The 12,457-nt window shown below is 39.3% G+C and overlaps 1 protein-coding gene across 4 annotated transcripts in view; it reads left to right on the top strand.

Annotated features, from left to right (window-relative positions):
* LOC134811214 (DENN domain-containing protein 5A-like) overlaps positions 1 to 12,457 on the top strand; it is a 36,088-nt gene that overhangs the window by 11,831 nt on the left and 11,800 nt on the right. For all 4 annotated transcript variants that reach the window (XM_063817975.1, XM_063817973.1, XM_063817974.1 and 1 more), the window contains exons 6-14: positions 2,734 to 2,865; positions 3,044 to 3,179; positions 9,263 to 10,093; positions 10,224 to 10,398; positions 10,538 to 10,721; positions 10,854 to 11,094; positions 11,224 to 11,425; positions 11,576 to 11,766; positions 11,939 to 12,081. In XM_063817975.1, coding sequence (XP_063674045.1) covers positions 2,734 to 2,865; positions 3,044 to 3,179; positions 9,263 to 10,093; positions 10,224 to 10,398; positions 10,538 to 10,721; positions 10,854 to 11,094; positions 11,224 to 11,425; positions 11,576 to 11,766; positions 11,939 to 12,081 — 2,235 coding nt within the window. The remainder of the gene's footprint in view (positions 1 to 2,733; positions 2,866 to 3,043; positions 3,180 to 9,262; positions 10,094 to 10,223; positions 10,399 to 10,537; positions 10,722 to 10,853; positions 11,095 to 11,223; positions 11,426 to 11,575; positions 11,767 to 11,938; positions 12,082 to 12,457) is intronic.

Raw genomic sequence — 12,457 nt, 5'->3', positions numbered from 1 at the left:
TCATAGAAATATAGTACAATCGAAATATCATAAAATCCCAATATCGTAAAACCGATAATATCAATAATCAAATGTCGAATTCATAGTGCAGCAGAAACAGCAGAGAGATAATCGATGACTTCGTACTCCTGGTTATCGTAGGTTTGCATGAAGGATTCCAGAAGGGAGTCGTACCTTATCCACTTGGCTGCTCTCTGGGGTGGAGGTCTTCTCATCAGTCTTTCCGTGATCTTCTGGTCTGTTAGTCCTTGCTCTAGTTTGAGGGCTTCAAGAATTTCCAGATGGTAGGATTTGTAGCGTTGACCATCCACGAGAGCGTTGTCCTTTCCTCGTTTACCAGTAGTGTATTCAACAGAAGGAGTAGCCATGATTGATATACCTTAGTTCCCAAAAATTTGTGTGCCATTATATTGAGCACAATTTATTTGAGCCCGAAAAATTTGGGCAGAAAATTTGAACTCATTTGGGCGACCGAAAATTTGGGCACAAATTCTTCGAAAAATGAACGATTTTCCACTAAAATTTCAGTTAGATATTTGCTTTAGTTCATTATTATTCCTTATTATTCCAGTAATTTTGCTTTCAGATTAGAAAACTAAAATTTCAAATATTATTTCACTTGCATATGAAGAAAAAGCCATCTTTCTATAGATTTCAGGGCCACAGGCCAAATGCCAAAAGTTTGGTAAGCAAAAAATTTAGCAGACGGAAAAGATTTATGCAATTAATTTGGTCTGCAAAAAATTTGGGCGAGAGGCCCTCTCAAATTTTTTGTCGCCCAAATTTTTGGGAATTAAGGTAGCTTGTCATTCATTGAGCCCTATATATACGAGTACCACCACATGATAACAAGCTCCAACGACACCAACGAGCTCCAACAAGTACTCATGTTTCCACTTGAGTACTTGGATCACATCCTTTCCACAGCTTGCCTTATATTAAAATATTTGAGATGACGGATCAGCTAGTGATGATCTGTGGCACGTTCGATGTTACCGTGTTACGCGACCTTACCATTGAAGGCATGGGTCACATCCTTTTAGGTAAATTTGCAGCCGTCTCACATGTCATTATATAGTGTGCAAAACGCACTTTATAATGACAGGACTATATAGTGACAAGTCACTATAAAGTGCTTGTCATTATATAGTGTTGTCATTATATAGTGCGGGAATCGTTTGATGGTGGTGAGACGTTCAGAAATAGTATACAAAGTTCAGTATTGTGATAATAATATGTGAGTATCGTTGTAAGTTTGAAATTATTTGAGGTATGAATTGTTACCAATTGAAAACTCACTTGTCACAGCAAGGTACAATCTCAAAGTCAAGGAACATTTGTTTTTAATCGATTACCAGCTATAGTTTACTAAGTAAACGTCTTAGTATTGGTGGAACACCAAAAAATGGTACCTGTTTTATAGTACTCCCATTAGATTGCATTGGATACAGTATTCTAAAGTTCATTACTTTGTGTTGTACGTGGGAAGGAGAGAGAGAGAGCCACAGCTAGGTGAGATCTCCTCAACGTGGGGGACAATGGTACGGGAGACTGTGGTACGGGGGACAATGGTACCTGTGGTTTCAATGATATTCTCAACTCAGTGTCTGGAACTAAGCAAGGGAGCTGTTCTTCCTCTCATAATAAAGCTACACTTCTCCATCAGTAGCTGAAGACCAGAATCAAACGAAGTTTCAAGTGTCAATGTTTAGTTCCTACAATATACTAGTACTCTACTGTCTACAGTCCATAGGTGAAAATAATAAAAATAATAATAAAATCAGCTGTTGCTGAATTTTAAAAGGTTTTTGCCGCATCAGTTTTAGTTATTGTTAATTCTTTGGGGGTTTCTCCATGTGCTTGCTGTGACAAGATTATCAGGGCCCCTGTCATGAGTCTGGAGCAAAAGGGCAAGGTATTCACCCAAATTATGAGGATCACCTGGAGACTGCAAGAGCAGATGGGCAAAATCGCCACAGGCGGAGATTTTTTGAGATACAGTGCCCTAAAACCATTATAAAATACCCTCCTACTCCTAGAGGCGCCACAGGCAAATTTTATGCAGTTTATAATCGCTTTGAAAATTATTAAATGGGAGAGCAGCCTCTGGAGATGATCACTGGAAGGAATGCTGGCTGCACACCGAAAATTTGGAGAAACATTATCAATTTTATTACTCTCTGGGACTTCCAAACAGGTTAAATTAACCTTTTTCACTTGAACCGTTTCAAAATTTAACTTGGCTTTGGATTTTTAACGTAAGGAGGGGGAGTGAGAAGGTACTCAGTGGTGCTCTACACTTCCTGTTGTCTTATATGACAAAATAAATGGTCCCGTGATTCTAAGGGAAGAACTGCGGTCAGTTTGGAAGTTAATGAACTCTCATCGCTCAACTCACGATCATTTGACGTGGATAAGCGATGCCGTTCGTCATAATCGACATACACAATACAGTATGCACCAATTACGGTGGGATGGGGCGAACTTTTCAATATTATCTATTTAATCGACATACAAAATGCACCAATGACGGTGCATGGGATGGGCACAACTTTTTGATATTTTCTTTTTATAGATTCTAAAATTTAACGTTCTCATTTATCATTCCTCTATATTTATTAGATTTCGAGATTGCTTTTACCTTTAAATCGTGAAAAAATGTTGAAAAACAGAATAGAAAATACCTACTAATCAGCGAAATAGTGTAAATTATCATAACTCAACGTATTTCAGTTGCTGGAATACAGTAGGTCGACGGAGCAGACACTGCCGATAGAATCGTACGTGTACAACCTGCTGTACGAGGTGATGAGTCCAGGACCAGGACAGGTTCTCAAAGTGGCTGCTCCCCTCTCTATACTCAATGTTAGTCACCAACATTCAACACTAACACGTGAACTCCTAGTGCTGTATTGTGTCGAAACAAATATGGTGCACCACCTCCTCACCATTATTTCTATGATATTTATAGTTCCTACAACTATCAATATAGTGGATATTTTAAAGATATTATTTGATCCCAAGATAACAAGTGTAACTTCAGGTGGCAATGTCCTCGTCTCCTCTGCCCCTGTTTGATTACAGTTTAGAAGATCTCTACTCTTACATTTCCCCCTCTACATTTGTGGACATCTTGACGTGTTTACTGTTAGAGCACCAAGTCATGCTTCTCAGCAAAGGTCAGTTAACAGATCGAATTCAATCTTTTTGAGGAAATCAGTTCCAAAATTTTCGAGCATAAAAAGTAATCTCTAAGCATCCAACTCTTGAGAAACAAAAGAAACAACCCGTTGTTTGAAAGTAATATAAGGTGCTAGAATTTGTTGTCTAATGGTAAGTTTAAGGTTCGTAAAAATGATATCGTACTTTTTTTGCTCCGATCTAGGTTCGAGGAGTCGTTCAAAAAAGTTTGAAAGTGAGTATCTTGCAAGGGAAGATCATAGTGGGGATCGAGGGTTAATTATCTATCTCAAGTTGATACAAACCAACAGAATCTTCGAAAGAATGTTCATTTTTATCCACCTCATCCCTAAAGAAGTTAAGAAGGGTGTTGGAAAATAGGATCCCACTGTCAAGCCACTCGATGCTTATCTTTGGACTCGACTCGAAAGCTCGAACAATAGTCCCCCCAGATGGAATTTGGTAACATAGTATGGACAGTGCTTGTGTTCAACTTAAGCTTCTCCATGCCATCCATATCTACGTTTGTTCCTAACACACTATGTTTTATGACACCATTGTTGCAAAACTTTTCAATCGCTGCTGCTTGCACTCTACAAAAATTATAATTTTATGAACAGCCTGTAATCTTCGAGTCGGAGTATTTGGCCCATATTTGGCGTTGACTTTTGGTGATCTCATCAAATCTTTTGCTTTTTTCTACTTTCATAATCATTAATTAGTCCTGCTTCCATTGTGTTGGACGGAATGACGGAATGTCTTATAAATATCAAAAGATCTGCATTTTTCTTGAAAATCCCGGTGCTGCTCCACAGTATGATTTGAATTTGCTAAGAAATTGTTAATCACTTAAAATCCAAGACAAATGCTCCTAAGAAATCATCCCTGAGGTTTCCCAAATTTGTCTCCCATTGAAAAATGCACCCTCAGTTCTGTTGCTGACAACATCTGTAGTGAACCTCAGCAAATGTGTGATGGGTTTGTCAGCCTAAATACATGTATCAGTAGACTGTCCTATGGGATATCCACTTTGGGTAGTTGGGTGGTGTCTAACTTTTGGTATTCTATCTCTTCTTTATCTCTTCTTTATCTCCTCTCTTATCTTCTTTATCTCTTCTTTATCTCCTCTCTTATCTTCTTTACCTCCTCTCTCCTCATACGATACTGCATCACTTATACCCTACACAGAATCTTTATATATCTTTGTCAAAACTTTTTAAAATAAAATAAAAATAAGTTGTAGACTCAAAAATAGAAATCATGTATTCTGTGGAACAGTAGCTCTGCTAATAGGTATTCAAGCTTTTTATTTCGAGTATACTATCATTCGAAAATTCTATAGAACAACAATTATCTACCAAGATAAGGTCTAATGAACATAAGGCATTTCAATATTTCAAACAAAGAAGTGGTTACTTGTCTCCATCAGCCTCAAGACTTTATATTTTTGACTAGCGTGCTCCCTGAAATCTGAATGAAACAGTGAAACAGTGCCCTGAAGTCCCCTCCGTTTCACACAATCATTGAGCTCACCTTAATTTCTTAGTATTGTTTAATTTTCTTAGAATTTGACACTGTATGAACACAAATGATTTTCATTGGTTCCGAGATAAACTATTGTGGCAACTCAGACTGCCTGGTGATAAACTACAACTACTTAAACCACTGACTCCTGTAAATTTATTAAACAGCGTGCAACGGCGTTGAAATGTTGTTAATATGTTTAGGTCTGAGTCGGTCAAATGTGCCGAGCCTGACAGAGTATAATGTTATATCAAAAAAAATGCTCAATTTGGAGAGTTCCCTTGTTTGATGACGTTAAAACATCTCGCATACAAAATTGCTTTAAAATATTCCCTTTCTCCCACCCTGAGCTTATTGACGTCAGACCTTTATCACAGCCTGGTTATCCACGGTGTTGGTCGGGGACTCACTTATTATGCTGCCCCGACGCACCAAAGTGATGTATTGTTCCCTCCTCTCCCTAGAGAGCTCTAGATAGAATATCTCCTGGTCCCCATTTCACGAGCGAGCGCCAATTAATCAGCTGCCGCACACATCGGACACCACGGAGTGGGGAGTATGGGGTGTCTTTATACTGGGGGCTCCTCTCTGGACCTGAACTGAGCTGGTGGTCTGTGTTATTACTCGTCATATATAGACACCCTCCCCCGTCTCTCTCTCTCTCTCTATCTCTATCTCTATCCCTCTCTCTATCCCTCTCTCTATCCCTCTCTCTATCCCTCTCTCTATCTCTCTCTCTCTCTTTCTCTCTCTCTCTCTCTCTCTCTCTCTCTCTCTCTCTCTCTCTCTCTCTCTCTCTCTCTCTCTCTCTCTCTCTCTCTCTCTCTCTCTCTCTCTCTCTCTCTCTCTCTCCCCCCTGTCTCTCTCTTTCTGGTGGTCTGTGTTATTACTCGTCATATATAGACACCCTCCCCGTCTCTCTCTCTCTCTATCTCTATCTCTATCCCTCTCTCTATCCCTCTCTCTATCCCTCTCTCTATCCCTCTCTCTATCTCTCTCTCTCTCTTTCTCTCTCTCTCTCTCTCTCTCTCTCTCTTTCTCTCTCTCTCTCTCTATCTCTCTCTCTCTCTCTCTCTCTCTCTCTCTCTCTCTCTCTCTCTCTCTCTCTCTCTCTCTCTCTCTCTCTCTCTCTCTATGTATCTATCTATCTAACTGGGAATTTGTTGCCAGTTAATTACGAATATTGTTGTGCGTTTGTATGTGTGTGTGTGGTTGATCACTGCATACCAAATGAAGTCTGATAGAAATATAGGTGCTCGGTACTATCAAACTCATCACGTACCGTTTAGCTAGATCTTCTGAGTTTCACCCTAGATTCAGAGCAATCTCAAGATTATTGTTTCTATCTATAGATGGAGTTGGCTCTAATACAAGAAAATATAGGTGATTTGATGCTCGTATGATATTATAACTTTTCCCGCTGCTATACAGTGGGAAATGTTGAGTGGTGGTATTAGGCGAGATACAGAACTTAGCATGCCTAATTGACGTCAAGAGTTGCTTTCCTGGCACGCATTAACATATGTACAAATGAGAAATGTTACCAGACTAACTTTATATGGCCAGGTAGACCATTTCGGTTATTCGGAATAAAATGTTTAGAATATCAAACGTTTTGTACCACTACTCAAATAGTGAGACGAGAACACTTAAACGCCACGGTCTTGATCTTCATTACCTATTAAGTATTACTCTATTAGCTTTAGAAATTGGTGGATTATCATGGACCTTGCTCACAGTCCGTAAAGCTGTATAGTATAGTGTACCTGATAAACGGATTATAGCAGCGGGTAATGAACTAATGGAAGAGCTATACCCGGTATAGTATACTAAATAATGTTCAGTCAGTCAGTCAGATGACCGGTCAGGCGTGACGTATCACGTATTTCAGAACCACCCACAGCAACTGCAGGTCACATGGTCACATACTGCAGGTCACTCATTACTTACTTACTCATTACATGTCACCGTAAAACCCGGAAAAGAGACCGTCTTATCAGCTAAAAAACTTACGGTGCGTGGTGCGATATTGGACGGTTACCAACTTTTACCTCGTTATAAAATCTTTGAGCAATCAGTATTATATACATTTCAATAGCCGATGGCTGTCTGCCAAAGTTTGTCAGCTACCATTTCTGTTATTAGCCTCCGTTTCTGATTGGCATCTATACTAATAATCTTTAGATGCGTGTTCGTTCGTTCGTTCGCGTGTAATTTCCTAACGGCTTAATCAAGAAAACGGTAATAGTTAATGGGCTGGTTTTTTCGGTATAGTGCCGAGAAAACTCTGACAAAGCCAAATGATGAAGGTTTTTTAATCGGCCGGTGATAAGTGGTTTAATTGATCATTTCGTGACCCAAATGTGATCGATTTAACGAACTTGATTGAGCTCAATGTAAAGTGCATATTTATTTTTATTCCCAAATGATATCACTTTTTGATAAGTAGTTTTGCTTGTGATCTGGTTACAGTAAAGATGGTGGCACTTTTGCACATTGCTTACAGGCTGTTTTTAATGTGTACTAATACTAATAGCTTTGTAGATTGTGCTTGACAATATGAAAATATGTGTTTTCGCTGGCCAGAAAAAAAAACTTACTTGATGACGTAGTATTTCCAATGAGAATAATATGTGCATATGTTTTTACAACATCCTGTATCATATTATGATGTGTCAGTAATTAACCTGCTGTATTACTCACTACAAATCACCACTTTACACTAAAAGTATTTACAGTGTGTCAAAACAGCCTGGTCACGTGATTATCTCGAAACAGACTGGTCACGTGATTATCTCGAAACAGCCTGGTCACGTGATTATCTCGAAACAGCCTGGTCACGTGATTATCTCGAAACAGCCTGCTCTCCTACCCTTTAAAACACATTTTTAGCAAGTTATATTGAAATATAAACTATCTTATATCAGAGTGGGCCTTGAGTTTTTTTACTTTCATAATTCATTGCACAGTGAAAATCATAAAGTTATAAAGCACTTAGCCGAAACGGCAAAGACAAAGATTTGTCTAGAAAAAGCTATTTTGCGATCAGAAAAATGAAACCTTTCTAGACCTTCAAGTATGTCTGTAAAACGTTTACCTTTACAAGTCTTCAATACAAAATCCACCAAGGTTAATCCATTAATCCGTGACATAACCCTGTAACACTGCCATACACTCCCTGTCCCACCGCCATATTTTTCTCTACATTTCCGACATGTACACAGCGCTCTCTTGATAATACGGCTTCATAAAACTGTTAACAAATTGTATACAGCCATACAGCAGGGCAGTATGCAATAAGCCGTGCTGCGTACTGTACGACACTTGGCACGTCAGTATGTGTATAGTTCAGTCAGCTATCACTCCTTATTTGGGCATGAGTTGATATACCAATATATTTATATTGTACGGTGAAAGCAGAGAGAGGGGGTAGTAGGAGACGTAATTTGTCCAACTGAGTTGTCGTGTAAGTTTTCCTCTCTGGGATGTTAATTGGTTGGGTTAAAGGCAGCGTGACGGGTGGGTGACATTTCACTTGAGAAAATAAAAGCTGTCAAAATGTCTTTTCATCTTAGTGATGATCAAAAAATAACGTGTTAAGAAGCTAAAAATAGGTTATTTATATTTGGGTTCAATTTGTAACACGCTCTGCAGACTATCAGCAGATCAGCAGAAAATCAGCTTCCTATTTTCCTAGTTCCTAGTTTATGTCAAGACAAAGAATATGTGAGAGAGTTACGATTAGATTACAGAAGATTCATCAGTCTTATATTATACGATATCATGTAATCAGGGGTAGAATGGGACAACTATCGATGTCTTTACTCTTTAACGCCATTTTAAAACTCTAAATCGATTACACGAAACCTTACAGTTCTTGAAAGTTGGCCAATGGCCAATGGTCATGGTAGCCAGTCGAATGATCCATTTTGCTTGACTGTTTGAACTGCGATATTTTTTAACTATTTTCAAACTTTTAACAGTTACTACTGGTGGTACTTGGGAAAGCCGTTTTCACTGCTGGCAGATAAAAATAGGTTTCTAACACCAGTTCAGCAGTAAGGTGCCCACATGTCTTGAGCCGTATACAATTATTCCTGTCCCAATTTCATTTGAATCGCTGACAATCACTCATGACTCATTTCATTTTAGGGTGTGTTGTGATAATTTAGTCTGCGTCACACTGAAACTTATGAAGTAACGTTTCCGTACTCTGCAGGACCTTAAATTAGCTCCTAGTGAGGTCATAAAATATCTGTGTAAAGTAACAGTTATGCAAAAGTGTAGGTGATAGGTCCCCGGGAGCATAAATTCCTGATCCTCCCAAAATTAAATTTGTGAAAATTCTTTAGGTAGTCAACGGAACGCGCGAAATACAAGTGTTAAAAAAAGCGAAAATCCTATCAATCAGTATGTTCGCGCGCAATTGGATTTATTATTATTTTGAGCGCGTACAACCTGGATTCATGCTCTAAGTTTAAGCTTTGCTTGACACTGACCTAATTTTACTCAGTAAACTGTACCTTTCACAAGAGATGACGCAAACATTTTCTTTCAGATAACCAAAGATTGATGTTGGTGGCGGAATCCTTAAAGTGCCTGATTTACCCCTTCGAATGGGACCACGTCTACGTGCCGATCGTTCCAGCAACTTCCCTCGACCTTATTGAAGCTCCGGTCACATATCTCATGGGCATAGCAGCTAATTTATCACTTGAGGAACAGGCAGATATCTGTGTTCTCGATATAGACAACAACAGGTTAACCCTACCTGAGGATATTCCTAATTTACCAAATCGAGACGAACTGATACATTCCATAAATTCTATCATAGCTCGACCCAGTCTCTCCCAACCTAGCGACCCTTTCTCTAGACTGAAGCTAACTACTAACTTCACACCTGCTGATACCTCGACGAATTCAAAAACCAAAACTTTTGGTGAGAGACGACTGAACCGTCCCCCAAAGCTGAAAATAATCAGACAATGCAACGCCGAGTTTAGAGAATCGCCAAAATCAGAAGAAAAGTGCCAGCACACATCGACAACAAACCTTGCCATCAGAAACTGTTTCTTTGATCACCTTTGTAAACTTTTACAGAACTACGATAAATTCGTGATATATCCGCCTGATAGAAAAACTTGGGAGGCAAACCGAGATAATCTCGATAATTTCGAACGGGACGTTTTCCTCTGCGATCAGGCAGAGCAGAACCTGACATTTCTATCTCGATTTTTAGAGACCCATGTGTTTTCATCTTTTATCGATTCAAAGGTTTTGTGTTCTTTTGGTGTTGCGTCAGATGTTATTGCTCACTTTGACAGTAGGATCGACGAGTTGAGGAACTATACTTTTGACGATGTGATCAAATCACCGCCAGGAGTTGAGGGTAAGTGTTAATATTGTCAAAACAGTGTACATATTCTTAGTTCTTATACGTTTCTCGTTAATCGCACCATTCCCCATAACGAACAGTTCCTTGATCTGTCTATTATCTCGTTTACACACCATCATTTCAGTTAAAAAGAGTCTTGGTTCTGCCAGAACTCCTACATCAACGTCAGGGTTGCTGGATATTGTTTGCCGTCCCCCAGTTCAATGTGGCAGCCCCATACTTACGGGTGATACCACTCCATCTAGTGACTTTCCTATACTAAGATCTCAACTTCTTCTCGAACATGCTTCTGATAAAACGTTAGTCTTCAAAGTTTATTGCAGCTAATTGATAACTCCTTGCTGTCCTGAAACGTGTTTCGATAACATATTTAGTATTTACCAAGGATTGTGTTAGAATTGCCTATAATGATAATATTTCATCATCGGGTCACTTCAGGTCTGCCTCAATGTCTCGTAAACTGTTGAGACAACGTTCTATAAAAGAAGCTAAAGCGCAGTTGGAGCATAAGAGCAATGCCTTGAGCAGTCCAACTATTAAGAAACACTTCCCTCTGGATACAGACGACTCCTTTGACAGAATGATGAAAGCTCATGCTGACTTTACCAACCAATTACTCAAGGTTTGTCTGGTTCGGCTTATAGCGTAATTTTAAAGAACTTCCAACATCTCAATTTCATTGTCATTGGTCATACTTTCTGAATTTAACCATAAATCACATGAGTTAAATCTAATATTTTGATTTATTTTTCAGGATTGCAAGAACAAGATTAATCGCCTGCTCGTCCTAAAGATGGGCCCGGAAGCTCAAGGCCTGGGCTACGATTATGTAATCCGGGGTGTGGAAGAGAACAGTATGGTTGGAGCTATCTGTGATCTGGTGGAGCGGGTTTGGTCACATGGTTTGGTGGTCCGGGACGGTAAGAGTGCTCTGTGGAACCAACTCCGCAAGCATCTTGACCGGTGGAAAGAGAAACATCCTCAGTGCTCCCCTTGTGAGTATAAGTGTGATTACTTTCGGCACTTTTAATTTGGAAATTACCCTTCCTACAGGACTCATCTTTAAATAGCATGATACCCATCATTCCTCCCTACACACTCATTTACCATACTTTCTCTTCTAGCCTCAACTGGATCAACAAGTGAGGATGACTCAGTAGAAGACAACTATCGAACATCTGGAGTGTTCTTCAGGAGAAGTTCTCAACAGACACCCAATCTTCCTCCTGATATATCGACTAACGAACAGCTTTACATCGATATCAACAACATCAAGAACTTGAGAATCATTCGAACCGATACTGGCAGAGCCAGGGCTTTTATCAGGTAATAGTTTTTTATTAATGTGATAATCTGATTAATCTACAGTCCACATTTGATTTTCATTTACTGGCTAAACTGGTCCTTGACACGGTGCCATATCTAAAGAGTTTAATAACGGCACCCATCAGTCTGTTGACCGTTAATCAACCTCAGGTTATCAATAGAGAAGCAGTGCATGCAGCAGTACCTGGAGCTGATAACTTGCGACTCGGAGGTGCTTAGTAAGCGCTATAAAGACTACGCCTTCTTACGGGATGAGGAGAAAGTAGCACCCTTCATAAAGTATCTCCTGACCCTATCTGCTGTTCCGTTCACCTGTTTTACTGCGTCCTTCCCTAATATCAGTGAGTCCTTGGTTATTTTCAGTGGGTTGCAGAGTTGGTCATACAAAGCTCTTTTATTCTGAAACTCCACTGTATTCTTGGAATGTAAGATACCTTTGATTAATTTAATTTCCATCATAGCGCTAAGCGTACACCTCCCGAATGTGACTTCTAAAAACAAACTAAATTCCAGCGATTCAGTACAAGTTGTACATAGTAAACAGCAACAAGTTCAACGCCCAGAGTACAGCGAACGCATGGGTACTTCTGACGGGAGAGAAGGGGGATACAGGGGTTTACGGCCTACCCAAGGGAGAATCTATCGTCTCACTGATGGTGAGTTTATTTTAGTTATAGCAATGTTCTGTGTTAAAGCTAGTTAGCTGTGTAGTTCTGCTTAGATGGTTCAATAATAGGCCAATGCGTTACTATGATTCATCTTTTGACCAACATTTAGACCAGAACATTCGACTTTAGTCACCGCCCACCTTGTCGTAAAAAGAAGCAATTGAGAAGAGAAACAATTTATTTATTTCACAAGTTCTGATAAACAATAAATCTTTAACGTTTATGACAATCAAGGTTTAATTATTGCATTGCAATGAGAAATAAGATATAATGATCCGTCTTTTTCTATCATAAATTCTTCAATTTTCAAATATTGGCCTCAAAGCGATCAAAAATTACTGATTAATGATAACTGAAATGTTTG

The sequence above is a fragment of the Bolinopsis microptera genome, chromosome 2, assembly GCF_026151205.1.
Source record: "Bolinopsis microptera isolate Bmic1 chromosome 2, MBARI_Bmic_1.0, whole genome shotgun sequence".
NCBI classification, from domain to species: Eukaryota; Metazoa; Ctenophora; class Tentaculata; order Lobata; family Bolinopsidae; genus Bolinopsis; species Bolinopsis microptera.
This window is presented reverse-complemented; position numbering and strand designations above follow the sequence as displayed.